A 16,887-nucleotide genomic window follows, 5' to 3' on the forward strand; every position below is an offset into this window, starting at 1 on the left:
AACCTTCACAGCAGAGTGAGGCAACTGTATTTTTAAGGATCACTTTGACTGCTGTAAAAACAGACTTGAGTAAGGCAAGGATGCAAGCACAGGACAGAAGCGTCACAGTGAAAGGCCGGGTGCAGTGGCTGATGCCTGTAACCCCAGCACTTTGAGAGGTCAAGGCAGGCGGATCACCTGAGGTCAGAAGTTTGAGACCAACCTGACCAACATGGAAAAACCCTGTCTCTACTCAAAATACAAAATTAGCCAGGCATGGTGGCACATGCCTGTAATCCCAGCTACTTGGGAGGCTGAGGCAGGAAAATTGCTTGAACCCTGGAGGCAGAGGTTGTTGTAAGCCAAGATTGTGCCAATGCACTCCAGCCTGGGCAACAACGAAACTCCTTCTCAAAATAAAAAAGATCTATTTGTTAGGTATATCTGGCTACAGTTAAAAAAAATGAAAGGCTACGCAATAAAATATTGTTACTGACTCTTGAGTGGCAACATCACAAAGGTCACGCCTTCCTTCCTCTTTACTGTTACAAATTGTATAATGAACATATTAATTATGCAGAGCAGCGTATATAACTGGCTTTAGTTTATAAAATAGTGTTCCAGCATACGGTCTGTCTGGCTTTATTACACTGCAGGGCCATCCAAAACAAGAGTCTCTAGACCTCTGGGTGGGATTTCGTGCTCACCTGGATGACATCTCTGCTCGCTGATGTGTAGTTAACAGTCCCTTCTGGCTGTCCCTTCTGCTGCTGGACATGTGAGGGGACACAGCACAGAGTTCTAGAAGTCCCTACTGACTGCTCAAAGCCTTTCTCCATGCTGAAACCTCTGTACAAATGCTTAATATCTGCTCTGGGCTGTTGAGTCTGCAACAATTTTGATATTTATTGTTTATTCCCACACCCATCCCATGAAACAAACAGGACTTGCCATTTTATAGATGGAGGTTCAAAGAGGCTCAATAACCTGCCCCAGGACAAGTAACAGAACTGAGACTTCTGACTCCAAATCCTACACTCCCCCGCCACACCTCTTTGCCTTCCCACTTCACAGCAATGGACTCTCTGGGTGACATTGGCATAGGTTCCTTTAATAACTGGCTCCTAACAGAAACTTCTGGCCATTATCTGACTCAATGTCACACACAAGTGCTATGAGAACTTGTACTTAGCCGGGTGCGGTGGCTTACACCTGTAATCCCAGCACTTTGGGAGGCCGAGGCAGTCAGATCACGAGGTCAGGAGTTTGAGACCAGCCTGGCCAACATAATGAAACCCCGTCTGTACTAAAAATACCAAAAAAGTTAGCCAGGTGTGGTGGCACCTGTAGTCCCAGCTACTCAGGAGGCTGAGGTGGGAGAAGTGCTTGAACCTGGAAGGCAGAGACTGCAGTAAGCCGAGATCGCGCCACTGCACTCCAGCCTGGGGGAAAGAGCGAAGTCCATCTCAAAAAATGAAAAGAAAAAAAAAAAGAACTTGCATTTAGAGCCTTTTTCCTAAACCTGGACACCAAATCTCACCTTGTAAATTTCTACATCACAAAACACATGTTCCCAGGTGTCCAGGCAAAGTCTCCAAGTACTCAATCCCCTTTCTTCAACCTTGCGCACACCCTCGGCCTTCCTGTCAATCCAGGCAACCCAGGGTTACCCAGAGGTCCAGCTCCCAGTTGTTCACTTTAATGTCTGCAGCGCCCCAAACACCTGTATGAAACACTCTTTGTCCAGGATGCGACCATGGCGCAGGGTGAAGTAGAAGGTCTGTTTCCCACTGTATTGCTGGATACGCATGAACAGCTCCTCAGGACCGTCCTTGGTTTCCGTCAGGGGTATCACATCTTCCACAGGACAGTATGTGTCCTGCCGCCAGCCCCAGAAGTTCAGGTGGGCCACCCGCAGTATGGTGCCAGACTCGTTGAGATACAGAATGCCAACCAGTCTCCGAAGGAAATAGCTCATCCAGCAGAGCATGGCCAGAGCAAAGCATGACACCCCATTCATGATGCAAAGGGACTTGAGAGTCAGGAGGCCCTGGGAGTACCAGTAATAGCCTGGTGGCAAAGCTATCACTGTCAGGGCAGTCTGTGCCAACTTCAGTCGAGACAGGTACCCGAAGGATTTGATGGCATCAAAACGGTAAAACATCCGGAATTTCTCAGTCTCTGCGTCTGGTAATTTCTCCTTTGAGGTGGGTGACGTGCTGCTTCCCAGCCACCTCTTAGGATCCTCCTGCCCACTGCAGCACCACAGCCCATGGAGAGGCCGTCCCCACGCAGTTTTTCCCGGAAACCTAGGCACAGCTCGGAGAAGCGCAGCCTGAAAGGGAGATAGCAGACCATTTCTCTCATGGAACTCAACCACATTAATCACACAGTGAACATCTGCAAAGCATCTTACTCCAAGGCTTTCGCCAATCCTGCAACTTCACCATTATTGCCAGAAAAGGGAAGGGTAAAGCCAGATGCTATCTCATGTGAGCAACACAACAGCTACCTAAGATAGGTATCCCTATTTCCACTTTACCACTAGGGAAACTGAGCCCAGAGAGGGTAAAATATATACCCAAAACACAGTCAGTGAGTGCAGTAGAGTCCGACTCTCAAACCGGGCCTCCTTTCACCAGGCAATTCCAAATACAGGAAAGGAGGTACAGCCTTCATTAATTCAAAACATATCTAAGGAGGGCCAACTCTGGGCTGGACAATGGATCCACAAGGGGTTGTGAACATTTCCCGAAGCAGGAAACTAAATAATCAGTGTCTTAGTGGGGAACTCGAGCAACAAATCTGTGAGATATGTATCCCAATAACTTTCCAATTCTGTGTGATTTATACGTCATCTTGGGTGCTAGAGGACACTGCTGTTTTCTTAGCCTAGTCTGGGGAAGCGGAAATAGCAGAGGAGGAGGAGTGAGGCAGGGAGGCCCCAACACATAGCACAAGGATATTAGGTGAGTAGTGAGGCAGTAAAAGTTCTGGTTCCGGTTCTGGCTCCAACAGTCACTGCCTATGGATTCTTGAGCAAATTACTTCCTTCACACCCGTGAGCTTCCGTTTCTTCACCTTTCAAAATGGGGACTCAGAACACAGTGAACGAGAAGATGGTTTTAGAGCCCTCAACTTAGTACCTGACGCACTGTGAGAGCTTGGCCAGTTTTAGCGAGTACTACTGCTGCGCACGTGACCCAAGGAGGGCAGAGAAAGCCGGGGAATGGCGAAGCGTAACCCACGCTGGAGCCTCCTACTAGGGATTCTCCGAGTCCGAAAGTCAGGCGTCTTGCCTGCCTGCCCCAGCCCTGACCCCGATCCCCAAAAAACATCACCCCCACAAGGCTCGTCACCCGCCTCCTTACCATTGTCCCACCGCCTGCTGCCGGAAGTAAATGCCACCGGCCCCCGGAACCTCTCAGAGGGCATGCTCGAACGTACAAGGCGGGCGTGACCGCATTGCACTCTGGGATTTGCGGTCCAGGAATCGTGGCTGGCGCTAGTCCCAGGCATTGTGGGAGCCGAGTCTGCTCTTCCCGACGTGCCCTGCAGCTCGGGAGCCGAACCCGGAAGTTCCGGGCCGAGCTCCGGATGCCAACGAGTCTCGTAAGGTGCGGCTAGAAACTGGGGACATGGCAGCGCCCGGCCCAGCGCTCTGCCTCTTCGACGTGGATGGGACCCTCACCGCTCCGCGGCAGGTAAGTGGCGCCCGGCGGGCTGGTAGCAGCCGACCCGGAGCCCGTGCTGTTCCCAGTTGAAGTTATCAACCATTCACGGTGGGCGCCAAGGGGTACCTGAGGACCGCAGAAGTGTTCACGGGGGCTGAACACTATTCTGGGTGTCCTGGAGAAATGCAAGTGAAGCCCTGACCAGCTCTTCAAGAGCTCTTGGTGCTTGGAGAGATGAGACGGGGCTGAAAAACTCAAGAAACTTGTGCTGGGTTGGAAAATGCAATCTGGACTCACCGCTGGTCCTCGGGACTGATGGACCAGGATTTGTATCCGAGATCAAGCCCCCTTATCAGCTATGTGACATTCTCAGTCCTGAAACCAATGAGCTGTGCCGTGAATAATATTTAAAAAAGGTTTCCAGATCAAACAGATCTAGTGGAGTCTCGTCTTCACCTCTTGACAGCTGTGTAACCTTGAGCAAGTCATTAACTTCTCTGAGCCTCAGCATCTACCGCCCCATTGCACACTAGCCTGGGAGACTGAGTTTCGCTCTTGTCTCCCAGGCTAGTGTGCAATGGGGCGATCTTGGCTCACTGCAACCTCCGCCTCCCAGGTTCAAGCAATTCTCCTGCCTCAGCCTCCGAAGTAGCTGGGATTGCACGCACCTGCCACCACGCCCGGGTCCTGCCTCAGCCTCCCAAGTAGCTGGATTGAAGGCACCTGCCGCCACGCCATGCTAATTTTTATATTTTTAGTAGAGACAGGGTTTCGCCATGTTGGCCAGACTGGTCTCAAATTCCTGACCGCAGGTGATCCACTCGCCTCAGCTTCCCAAAGTGCTGGGATTACAGGCATGAGCCACCATGCCTGACCTCATCTTCAGCTTTGAATGGGAATATTACCCCCTGTGCCATATGGTGTCTGTGAGGTTCAGGTGAGATTGCATAAATTCTTGAAGTTATATTGCCTGTAACACACTAGGCCTCAATAAACAGCCACCTCCACCACACCCATCTCCAGCCCCTGCAGTGGACTCGGGAGATGGAGGACCCCTAGGTTATTAAAGGCTGCCTCCTGAGACCCTCTTTAGGGCCTTGGAAACTTGCTTTCCACTTCCAGATATTGCTGCTACAGGCACAGATAAGTTTCAGTTACGATCAGCCTTGAGATGAGGCTCTTCTGTCCGCTTTTGAGAACTTGGTCACTGCACACCAGCCATTTGAACTTGACACTGGACCCCAGTGGCCTCACTGTCCTCACCTACCCTCATCCCTTGTAGTTTTTCGCTTGTGGTAACGCTGGTGTGCTCCAGAAGTCCACGTAAAATGCCTGTGACCTTAGACATATCAATTGCACTTCTCAGCCACAGGTTTGATCCACCTAGTGCTGACACCCCCAAGTTCCTCAACAGCTTTTACTGCCTCTGAGATTCAGCAGTCACACACTTGTGGGTTGTTAAAAGCCCATAGTGCAGGTCGGGCATGGTGGCTCACATCTGTAGTCTCAGCACTTTGGGTGGCTGAGGCAGGTAGATTGCCCGAGCTCAGGAGTTCACAACTAGCCTAGGCAACACGGTGCAAACCCGTCTCTACTAAAAAAAAAAATTACAAAAAATGAGGTGTGGCCGTGTGCGCCTGTAGTCCCAGCTACTTGGGAGGCTGAGGCAAGAGAATTGCTTGAACCTAGGAGGTGGAGGTTCAAGTGAGCCAAGATCATGCCACTGTACTCCAGACTGGGAAACTGAGGGAGACTCTGTCTCAAAAAAAAAAAAAAAAAACCATAGTCGTCTAAAACTGCAGTCCCTAATTCATTTTTTGTAAAGGGTCATATAGCGTATCCTTTTGTCTTTGCAGACCATATGGTCTATAGTAACCACTCAGCTTTAGTGCACAACCGGCCATAAACCCTATAAAAACCAATCTGGCCAACATGGCGAAACCCCGTCTCTACTCCGGGCATGGTGGCAGGTGCCTGTAATCCCAGCTTCTAGGGAGGCTGGGGCAGGAGCTGGCCGTGGCGGCAGGTGCCTGTAATCCCAGCTACTTCAGCGGCTGAGGCAGGAGCAATAAAATTTTATTTATTTATTACAAAAACCAACAGCTGCCCAATTTGGTCTGTGGGCCATTGTGGTCTAGGATTTACATTGCCAACTCTTTTTCATGGTATCACTGGACCCTCTCAGCCTTCCTCCATCTTTCTTCCCAGGTAGGATAGTTGTTATTGCTATTGTAAACATAAGGAAACATACCCAGTGAAGACCTAACCTCCTCAGTTTTACACAGCCAACCTTGTACAAGTCCCTGGGCCTCAGGACATTGGTTCTTGTCAAGTTTGCCATTTCCTGTCCATGCTAAGGTGTGGAAGCTGTTCTAGTCAGTGGGTATGCCATTCAGGAAAGTGTTTCTGACTTTCTGATTTTCACAGTTCTAGCTTTTTTTTTTTTTTTTTTTTTTTTTTTTGAGAGGGAGTCTAGCTCTGTTGCCCAGGCTAGAGTGCAGTGGCACGATCTTGGCTCACTGCAACCTCTGCCTCCCGGGTTCAAGTGATTCTCCAGCCTCAGCCTCCCAAGTAGCTGGGCTACAGGCGAGGGCCACCACGCCCATCTAATTTTTGTATTTTTAGTAGAGACAGGGTTTTACCATGTTGGCCAGGCTGGTCTCTATTTCCTAACCCCAGGTGATCTGCCCACCTCAGCCTCCCAAAGTGCTGGGATTACAGACATGAGCCACTACATTCTGAGTCTTAAAGACTACTCCTAGATTTTGTCCAATAGGTCCAGATTCCACTGTGAGAGGTAGAAAAGATTACACTCTATTACAAACCTGTCAGTACAAGTTTATTTTAATCAAATTCATGTATTACTCTTAAAAAAATTTTTAATCATTGGACTCCAAGTATTTTTATACTGAGGTTGAATTAAATGGTTTTTTGTATTTTCTAAATTTCTAGTAACTTTTTAAAAGAGATACTCAGCCGAGCGCCATAGCTCATGCCTGTAATACCAGCATTTTGGGAGGCCGAGGTCAGGAGTTTGAGACTAGCCTGGCCAACATGGTGAACCCCTGTCTCTACTAAAAATACAAAAAAATTAGCCAAGTGTGGTGATGGGCACCTGTAATCCCTGCTACTTGGGAGGCTGAGGCAGGAGAATTGCTTGAACTGGGGAGGTGGAGGTTGTAGTGAGCTGAGACCACCCACTGCATTCTAGCCTGGGTGACAGAGCAAGACTTCGTCAAAAAAAAAAAAAAAAAAAAAAAAAAAAGACATTCAACGTAAATGTACCACTAAGATTGCTCAAAGTACTGAGTTATAAGACTTGTAAAAATACCTAGAGGGGAGGGTCAGTGGGGGGGGGAAGTTGGGGAGGGATAACATGGGGAGAAATGCCAGATAGAGGTGATGGGGGGAATGGAGGCAGCAAACCGCATCGCCATTTATGTACCTAGGCAACAGTCCTGCATGATCTGCACATGTACCCCAGAACCTAAAATACAGTTAAAAAATTGTGATGTGTCTTAATGTAGGGCTATTTTTTCATCTTAGTGTACAACTTTTTAAAAATTACCACACAGTCTGGAGTTTACTGTAAGATTATACCATTAAGATCACTCTTTCTAGATAGGAGCTTTGCTTTTAGAAGAAACTAAAAATTCTAGTCATCTCTTACATTTTTTTGTTTTGGGCAATAAATCAGTTCTGAGCTTCCTCTTTAATCACATTATGTTATTTTGTTTTAAAATCAACAACTTGGGCCAAGCACTGTGGCTCACGTCTGTAATCCCAGCACTTTGGGAGGCCGAGGTAGGCAGATCAGGAGGTCAGGAAATAGAGACCATCCTGGCCAATATGGTGAAACCCTGTCCCTACTAAAATACAAAAGAAATTAGCCGGGTGTGGTGGCACTTGCCTATAGTCCCAGCAACTCTGAAGGCTGAGGCAGAGGAATTGCTTGAACCTGGGAGGCAGAGGGTACAGTGAGCCGAGATCTTGGCACTACTCCAGCCTGGCAACACAGCAAGACTCCGTCTCAAAAAAAAAAAAAAAAAATTAAACCCGTAAGTGGTGTATAGTTTAGCATTTAAAAGGAAGGATGAGGTAGATCTGTGTTGGCATGAAAAGATCACCACTACATAGTGCTAAGAAAGCAAGTCACTGCACAGTACATAGGATGATTCCATTTATGTTTCAATAATAAGACCTATTTCTATACGTGCCCATAGATGGGTATTATAAATGCATAGAAAAATAACTGGGACATTGCAAAACAGCTACTAATCTATTACCTGTGTGTTCAAAGTTTGGCAAAAAAACACAAGTTTATTCTGGTAAAAATGCCTCTAAATTACAACTGAAATATTTGAACTGTGTACATTGCTGGTAACTGAATTGGCATGTATGAAAATAAGGCTTGTAGGCCTGGCTTATGCTTGTAATCCCAGCACTTTGGGATGCCAAGGTTGGCAGATCTCCTGAACCCGAGTTCCAGACCGGCCTGGGCAACATGGCAAAACTTCGTCTCTACAAAAAATTTAAAAAGTAGCCAGGTATGATGGCACATACCTGTGGTCCCAGCTACTCAGGAGGCTGAGGTAGGAGGATCGCCGGAGCCCAGGGAAGTCGAGGCTGCAGTGAGCTATGACCATACCACTGCACGCCAGCTTGGGTGGCAAGTGAGACCATATACCAAAAACTTTTTTTTCTTTAATTTTTAAATAGAAAGATAAAACTTGTGTAATTGTGTTACCCTTAGGGTTTTAGTCACCTGATTATTTTGTGGCTAATGACTGTTGTATTTTCCTTCTTGAAATTTAGAAAATTACCAAAGAAATGGATGACTTCTTGCAAAAATTGAGGCAGAAGATCAAAATCGGAGTGGTAGGCGGGTCGGACTTTGAGAAAGTACAGGAGCAACTGGGAAATGATGGTGAGTGATAGGTTGCTGATTATACCTGGTAAAACGTTAACTTCTTATCAGGATGTTGTGGCTGAATATCATAGGCTGCCCTGAATTCTTGTTCCCATATGACAGACTTTCTGCTTCCTTGTTTGGGAAACATTTTCGTTTTTTATTTTTATTTTTTTTTATTTTTGGAAACATTTTCTTCATCTTTATTTTTTCTCTGCTTTTAATCCAGTAAATTTCAAGAGTTACTGATGGAGAACTGGGTACTCAGATGTGTGAGTAGATTCACCTAGGAAGGTCAGCTGCTGTGTCTTTGCACATGGTAATCTCTCTGCCTGGAATAATTCTTACTTGTACCCATTCAGTGTCCTTCTAGCCCTAGTCTGACCGGTCTTCATATTGTCCCTCTGACAGCCTCTCTCACCTCCCCACCACTGGAACAGAATTGCCAGCACAGGATCCTGGAAAACTGGAGAAGCTTATTGACCCCTTTACTGGAGATACTGACTTGATAGGTCTATTGGCCTGGGAATCCTATCTTAGCAAGTACCTCTGAGAGATTCTAGTGCACAACCCTGCTAATGTAGCATTCTGTAATTATTGCACACTATCTGATGATACGTTTTTGAAGAGCAGGAGTATGCATTATTCATCTCCATAGCCCCAGGACCTCTTGGCCTATAAGAAATTATAAGTGGGTCGGGCGTGGTGGCTCACGCCTGTAATCCCAACACTTTGGGAGGCCAAGGTGGGCAGATCACAAGGTCAGGAGATCGAGATCATCTTCACTAACATGGTGAAACCCCGTCTCTACTAAAAATACAAAAAATTAGCCGAGTGTTGTGGCATGAGCCTGTAATCCCAGCTACTCGGGAGGCTGAGGCAAGAGAATCACTTGAACCCAGGAGGCGGAGGTTGCAGTGAGTCAAGATTGCACCCCTGCGCTCCAACCTGGGCAACAGCGAGATTCCATCTCAAAAAAGAACAAAAAATAGTAAGTGCAGAGGTGGATGAATTGATTGTTCTTTTATCCCCCATTGTCCCCAGAGTTCTCACATCTTGGAACCAGCTCCTCTAGAGCAAGATTTCTCAACCTCCGCACTATTGATACTTTGGACCAGTTAGGGCTGTTCTGTGCTTTGTAGGGTATTTAGCAACATCCCGGGCCTCTACCCACTACATGCCCGCAGCATACATACATGCACACATACAGCTGTGACAACCAAAAATGTCTCCAGACATTGCCAAATGACCTCCTTGTAAAATCACCCCCATTTGAGAACTACTATTGTAAATATCGTTTTTTTTTTTGGTTTTTTTTTTTTTTTTTTGGAGACAGAGTTTTGTTCTTGTTGCCCAGGCTAGAGTTCAGTGGAGCAATCTCAGCTCACTGCAACCTTTGCGTCTCAGGTTCAAGCAATTCTCCTGTTTCAGCCTCCCAAGTAATGGATTACAGGCATGTGCCACCATGCCCGGCTAATTTTGTATTTTTAATACAGACAGGGTTTCTCCATGTTGGTCAGGCCAGTCTCAAACTCCTGACCTCAGGTGATCCACCGACCTCAGCCTCCCAAAGTGCTGAGCTTACAGGCGGGAGCCATTGCGCCTGGCCTGTAAATATGATATCTTACAGTCCAAATTTGTGTAGACTGTATTTACTGGATCATCATTACTAGAAGACTTAACTCTGCAATCCCTTTGAAACTCTCTGTTACATTTCCACTCCGTTTCCCCTGTAGGTCTCCTACTTAGAAATGCTGTAAACCATATACTGGGGATCATGAAGCCCTAAGAATCCTGTCCCCTGCCCAGGATCACTCCTTCTGCATCTAGATTTCTTTTTTTTTTTTTTTTTTTTTTTTTGAGACGGAGTTTCGCTCTTGTTACCCAGGCTGGAGTGCAATGGCGCAATCTCGGCTCACCGCAACCTCCGCCTCCCAGGTTCAGGCAATTCTCCTGCCCCAGCCTCCTGAGTCGCTGGGATTACAGGCACGCACCACCATGCCCAGCTCATTTTTTGTATTTTTAGTAGAGACGGGGTTTCACCATGTTGACCAGGATGGTCTCGATCTCTTGACCTCGTGATCCACCCGCCTCGGCCTCCCACAGTGCTGGGATTACAGGCTTGAGCCACCGCGCCCGGCCTGCATCTAGATTTCTATTTAACCACTTGCTCAGGGAAGTTTTGTGTCAGCGTAACATAGTGTCTGCACCTTTCAGAGACACGCAACAACAGAATCAAAACAATCACAAACTAAAAGATGGTTGAAGGCCCACCTGTATCAGAATCACCTGGGAAGCTTATTAAAATACGAGTGTGGGGACCCCACCCAACACATGGGGGATCTGCATTTTAACAGGTACCTAAAGTTTGAGAATCCCTTCATTCAGGTTGACAGCATGGATAGTTTCCAAACCAGACTGATTACAAGAATCACCAAAGAGATTTTTTTTTTTTAAGACAGAGTCTTGCTCTCTGGCTCAGGCTGGAGTGCAGTGGTGTGATCTGGGCTCACTGTAACCTCTGCCTGCTGGGTTCAAGTGATTCTTGTGCTTCAGCCTTCCAAGTAGTTGGGACTGCAGGCACCTGCCACCATGCCTGGCTAATCTTTGTATTTTTAGTAGAGATGGGGTTTCACCATGTTGGGCAGGCTGATGTCAAACTCCTGACCTCAGCCTCCCAAAGTGCTGGTATAATGGGCGTGAGTCACTGCACCTGGCCACCAAAGCACTTTTTGTTTGGGACAGAGTCACGGACTATCGCCTGGGCTGGAGTGCAATGGCGTAATCTCGACTTACTGCAATCTCTGCCGCCCGATTTCCAGTGATTCTCCCACCTCAGCCTCCAGAGTAGCTGGTATTAGAGGTGCCCACCACCACACCCAGCTAATTTTTGTATTTTTAGTAGAAACAGGATTTCACTATGTTGGCCAGGCTGGTCTCAAACTCCTGACCTCACGATCTGCCCGCCTCAGCCTCCGAAAGTGCTGAGATTACAAGCGTGAGCCACCGCACCCATCCCAAAGAGCTTTTTTAAAATATATGTAGCCTGTCCCTTGGTGATTCTGATTCAGGAAGCCGGAGAGCAGAGCTTGGAAACTGCATTTTCACTCACTGCCCTAGTTGCTGCTATTGAACCGTCAGCATCATGGACCAGCATCTTCCTCTACAGACGAGCAGGCTGAAGTCAGGGACACATGATAATCTGTCACCAAGTCTCTTATCTCCTGCCCAGTTAAAGTTGAATTGTGTAACCAAAAAGAGCCATTAAATAATAACAAACATGTTTCCAAACTCTTCTCTTAGTTTGTTATGATGAGATAGTCTTTCACAGTCCTTATTAGAGTTTAGCAGTTTTCTTGGTAGTCATTGTTCATCAAGGAGTCAGAACACAGGTTTTGATTCATTGCATTCTAAGTGTTTTTGTTGTTTTGATTGTAGTGCTTGAAAAATATGATTATGTGTTTCCAGAAAATGGCTTGGTAGCATACAAAGATGGGAAACTCTTGTGTAAACAGGTAGGTACTTTAGTTACTATGTTCTATTAAGTGTATTCTAAAAGGGCATTTCACGTTGAATGCCCCTTTAGAGCATTCTAAAGGGGAGATGAGGAATGAGGTAGAAATGAATCTTCACTCTGTATTCTTTTTTGTTCTGAATGTTGAACTATGTGACTGTTACATATTATAAATTGATAACTAAATTTTTATACTTTTAAAATCAAATATGTCTTTCTTTTTTGTTTTGTTTTTGAGATGGAGTCTTGCTCTGTTGCCCAGGCTGCAGCTGGAGTGCAATGGCACAATTTTATCTCACTGCATCTTCCGCCTCCCTGGTTCAAGCAATTCTTGTGCCTCGGCCTCCCCAGAAGCTAAGATTGCAGGCACATGCCACTATGCCCAACTAATTTTTGTATTTTTAGTAATGTCTGGGTTTTACCATGTTGGCCAGGCTGATCTCTAATTCCTGACCTCAAGTAATCCATCCACCTTGACCTTCCAAAGTGCTAGGATTACAGACATGAGCCACCGTGCCCAGCCTTTTCTTTCTTTTTAAAGGATGGGTCTTGCTGTATCACCCAAGCTGGAGTACAGTGGTGCAATCCTAGTAGCCTAGAGCTCCTGGGCATAGGTGATCTCCCTGCCTCGGTCTCCCAAGTAGCAGGGACTAAAGGCACGTGCCACCTTGCCTGGCTTTAAATCTATTAATAACATTTCTGGGATGATAAAACTAGAGCAGGCTGCCTCTAAGAATTTTTTTTTTTTTTTTTTTTTGTTTCTTTTTTTTAAAAAGTGTCCCTCTTTTGCCTAGGCTGGAGCGCAGTGGCTCAATCTTGGCTCTCTGTAACCTCTGCCTCCTGGGTTTAAGTGATTCTTCTGCCTCAGCCTCCCTAGTGGCTGGGATTACAGGCATCCACTGGCAGGCCCAGCTCATTTTGTATCTTTAATAGAGACAGGGTTTCACCATGTTGGCCAGGTTGGTCTCGAAGTCCTGACTCAAGTGATCCACCCGCCTTAGCCTCCCAAAGCGCTGGGATTACAGTTGTGAGCTGCCACACCTGGCCACTATAAGCATTTTTAAGAGATTGTGTGTAGCTCTTAGTAGTAGTAAGCTCATTCTGTTCAGACATAAGAGAATGCTGAAGTGGAACAAATATATTTCCTAACAATATCTGGAGATATTTTAATTGAATGAAAGTGGCAGCAGTAAGCTCTTTGGGCCTTACAGGAAGCATTTGAACAATAATGAGTAAAAAATCTTGGGTAATGAAGCGGAAAGTGCTTTTGACTAAAGCCTTTCTGGCTTGCCTAATGTTTTTGACCAGAGAAATAAGAGAAGGAATTAAACAGGCAGTGGGGCATGTCACCATCACTGCTACATCAGCCTAGTGATTTTCAACAATAGTGGCTGAAGAGCCTGGGTTTGTTGTAAAGCTGTTTTGAAAATGCTCCTGCTGAATGAAATAACTCAAGTATTTTCTTTGTCTAGAATATTCAAAGTCATCTGGGTGAGGCCCTAATCCAAGATTTAATCAACTACTGTCTGAGCTACATTGCAAAAATCAAACTCCCAAAGAAGAGGTGGGTTTGCCTTTAACAAAGAGATATCACTGGAATATAGCATAGTGTCATGTGGTGGGTTAATGTGGGCATTCTCCAAATAGGATTCTAAGAATCACCTAGAGTTTTAAAAACAAAATCTGATATTTAGCCCACCCCTTGGCAATTCTGATTCAGAAAGCCTGAGAGCCAAGCTTAGAAATCCACATTTTCTCTGGCTGCTCTGGTGCTACGGGTTCACAGCAGGGTTTAGTGGCCACCGTGGGCCGGCTAATTTAAATCCAAAGCCCAGCAGTTAGTAAGGAATAATTGGAAACAGTCCACAAAGCCAACAGTATAAGAATGATTGCATAAATGATGGCTTGTCCCCATGATGGAGATTTATACAGCCATTGAAGACTGTATGCTTTCAAAGGCTGTCAGTGAGAGGAAACAGCAGTGAAACAGCATGTGTACAAAAAGCAACAGAAACTAGATCTGGATGTCTCAGACAGGAAGCCTTTGGGCCAGATCCATGTAAAACACAAATCTGGTTGGCCCGTGATGTTAAAGAAAATCTGGATGAATTGCCATCATATAAAAGTTCAATTTTACATTTGTTTTATTATTTATTTTTGAGGCAGAATCTCACTTTGTGACCCAGGCTGGAGTACAATGGCAGGATTTTGGCTCACTGCAGTCTCCACCAGGTTTAAGTAATCCTTCTACCTCAGCCTCCCGAGTAGGTGGGATTACAGACACATACCACTGTGCCCAGCTAAGTTTGTTTTGTATTTTTAGTAGAGACAGGGTTTCATCATGTTGGCCAGACTGGTCTCAAACTCCTGACCTCAAGTGATCCACCCATCTCAGCTTCCCAAAGCGCTGGGGTTATAGGTGTGAGCCACTGTGCCCGGCCCTATTTTATGTTTTAAACATCTGGATTTCTGGCTTCTGTTGACAAATTTGAGACCTGGCTACTCTGGGTCCCCATTCCCCCCTGGCAGCTGTCACCTGAACAGCTGCCACCTGACCCATGGACATGGGTCCAGTCTTTCACAGACTGCCTCTCTAATTTTCTGACTCCGTAGGCTTGCTTTCTTTTTTGAGGGGGTGGAGGAGAGAGAGGATCTCACCCTGTTGCCCAGGCTGGAGTGCAGTGGCATGATCATAGCTCACTGCAGCCTCAACCTCCTTGCCTCAGCTGATCCTCCCACCTCAGGCTACTGAGTAGGTGAGACTACAGGCTCATGCCACCACGCCTGGCTAATTTTTTATAGAGACAGGGTCTTGCCATGTTGCCCAGACTTGCCTCAAACTCCTGGCCTCAAGCCATCCTCCCACCTCAGTCTCCCAAATGTTGGGATTACAGTCATTAGCCACCACCCCTGGCTTCCATCAGTGTTTGATTTGGGGACCTATCTTCTTCCGTGGGTGCTATTATTATCTCAATTCCATTTTAAAAATAATAGTAATAAAAATAATGATGAACATAATGCCCACAGTAAAAAGACTGGCAGGAAATAGACCCAGATGCTAACAGTGGCTGTTTCTTGATGGTGAGGTTACAGATGATTTCTTTGAAATACTTCTCATTTTTTCCCCCCAGTTTTCAATGCTTATTATGTTAACACCTTAATCATCAGGGTCGGAAACATGTTTTAAGTGGCAGTTCAATTTCAGGACGGTCTGTACTTCAGAGGCTGCTTCACACTATTAGGATTCATATTCATAACCCGAGTGCCTCCTGCTCAGCACCTCCAGCCAGAGTGCAGGAACGTCCCTTAGCCCAAGAGGAGGCCTGCATGAGACGGGCTGGACCTGCATTGGTGATTGTTGCAGCTGGGTGCTGGGTACATGAGGACTCGTCCTATGCTGTTTACTTTTGTGTGTGAGAGAAATTTTCCATGGCAAAAAGATAAAATATGCAAATACCCCGGTTCAGCTCCATTTTTACTTTGGGCTGAGCACTAAGGGAGGATTAAAAAAAAGAAAAAAGGCATAATCCTGTCCTCAAAGAGTGTATCATCTAGCAAGGGAGAAGAATGTGGAGAGCCATAATTCCAGAATAGAAGAGACCTGGTGAATCCAGGAGGCACAACTGAGACCCGCCTTGACCCACATCTTTCCACATTTGCCTGACAACACAAACCACATGCCCCATGCTGGCCAGGCAGATGCATTAAGACTCAGAGAGCCCAGGTCTTGGTGGAACTGAATGTTTGGTAAACCACTTTCATTTTTTTTTTTTTTTTTTTTTTTTTTTTTGAGATGGAGTCTCACTTACTTGTCCATGCTGGAGTGCAGTGACACGAGCTCAGTTCACTGCAACCTCCACCCCCCCAGGTTCAAACGATTCTCCTGCCTCAGCCTCCCTATTAGCTGGGATTACAGGCACTGGCCACAATGCCTGGCTAATTTTTGTATTTTTAGTAGAGGTGGGGTCTCACCACGTTGGCCAGGCTGGTCTCGAACTCCTGGCTTCAAGTAATACACCCACCTTGACCTCCCAAAGTGCGGGATTACAGGTCTGAGCCACCACGCACAGCCAGGGAAGCCTTTCTAAACTATCAACTTCTCTGTGCCTTGGAAATGAGAAGAAGAATATGTCCTTGAGTAGGGGGAAATGAATTGAGCTCTTTTTCTGATCATTAGGACCCACAGCCCTAGGGTCACCCAAGACATGGTCACCAGTCCCCTAGTGCCTTAGTGCACATGCAGAAGTGGTAGAGGACAGGCTGGGCCTCCGCCATCTCTGGGACAGCCTGGACATGGGATTGAGAGAGATTTTTAAGCTTGCAATTTTTGTTACATCATTTGCCTCTTTCTCTGCAATTTGAGCACAGCCGGGGAGAGGATCCCGCTGATTGAGATTCTGCTGTTTTTGCTTTGATGTGTATTCACTGCTTCCCAGTTTACAAAGTACTTTTACATAACTGGCACATTTGATTTTCACGAGGCCCTTTGGAGGTAACCAGAGCGAGTGCCGTTAGCCTTTCCGTAGGTGAGTAAGAGGCAGCTTGGAGAGGTGCCCAGGGCCACACGGCCTCCTAAGAGGCCACACCAACATGGAATCGGGTCCTCAGCCCTGCCTGTGGCATGTGGCCTTTCAGATGGCCAGTGCCTGGAGATCAAGTCTATGAGAGTAAAATAGTAGAAAAAAAATCAGGGAAAATATTTCCTAGGGTTCCCAGGCATCAGCGTTTAGAATTAGAAGATACTTTTCACTGCATAGTTTGTCAGAGAACGCTTAAATTTCATCACTCAGAATGATACTTAGCTTACAAGC

At 46.4% G+C, this 16,887-nt stretch overlaps 2 protein-coding genes across 5 annotated transcripts in view; one reads left to right on the forward strand and one right to left on the reverse strand.

Moving 5' to 3' along the window:
* Positions 1-1,453: 1,453 nt before the first annotated feature.
* TMEM186 (transmembrane protein 186) lies at positions 1,454-3,467 on the reverse strand. 2 transcript variants are annotated; one of them, XM_032258078.1, is made up of 2 exons: positions 3,351-3,467; positions 1,454-2,314 (listed from the first exon to the last, which is right to left on the reverse strand). In XM_032258078.1, exons 1-2 carry the CDS (start codon positions 3,351-3,353, stop codon positions 1,673-1,675), a joined length of 645 nt encoding a protein of 214 aa, XP_032113969.1. In that variant the 5' UTR covers positions 3,354-3,467; the 3' UTR covers positions 1,454-1,672. The 2 variants fall into 2 exon arrangements, with proteins under 2 accessions (XP_032113969.1, XP_032113968.1); XM_032258077.1 differs by lacking the exon at positions 3,351-3,467 and adding an exon at positions 3,126-3,344.
* Positions 3,468-3,516: 49 nt separating this feature from the next.
* Positions 3,517-16,887, forward strand: part of PMM2 (phosphomannomutase 2) — a 45,017-nt gene continuing 31,646 nt past the window's right edge. For all 3 annotated transcript variants that reach the window (XR_004262574.1, XR_004262573.1, XM_032258079.1), the window contains exons 1-4: positions 3,517-3,683; positions 8,469-8,580; positions 12,001-12,077; positions 13,549-13,640. Coding sequence is in view for 1 of the 3 variants with exons in the window: in XM_032258079.1 (XP_032113970.1) it covers positions 3,618-3,683; positions 8,469-8,580; positions 12,001-12,077; positions 13,549-13,640 (347 nt within the window). In the remaining 2 variants the exon portion in view is untranslated. The remainder of the gene's footprint in view (positions 3,684-8,468; positions 8,581-12,000; positions 12,078-13,548; positions 13,641-16,887) is intronic.

This window comes from Sapajus apella, unplaced genomic scaffold, assembly GCF_009761245.1.
Source record: "Sapajus apella isolate SASKATOON/1434 unplaced genomic scaffold, GSC_monkey_1.0 scaffold99, whole genome shotgun sequence".
Taxonomy (NCBI): Eukaryota; Metazoa; Chordata; class Mammalia; order Primates; family Cebidae; genus Sapajus; species Sapajus apella.

Coding starts and splice junctions, on each gene's coding strand:
- TMEM186 (XM_032258077.1), bottom strand. CDS start 3,317: ATGTTTTTTGGGGATCGGGGTCAGGGCTGGGGCAGGCAGGCAAGACGC. Junction 2,315..3,125: donor AAGCTCTCACAGTGCGTCAG/GTACTAAGTTGA, acceptor TCTCCCTTTCAG/GCTGCGCTTCTCCGAGCTGT.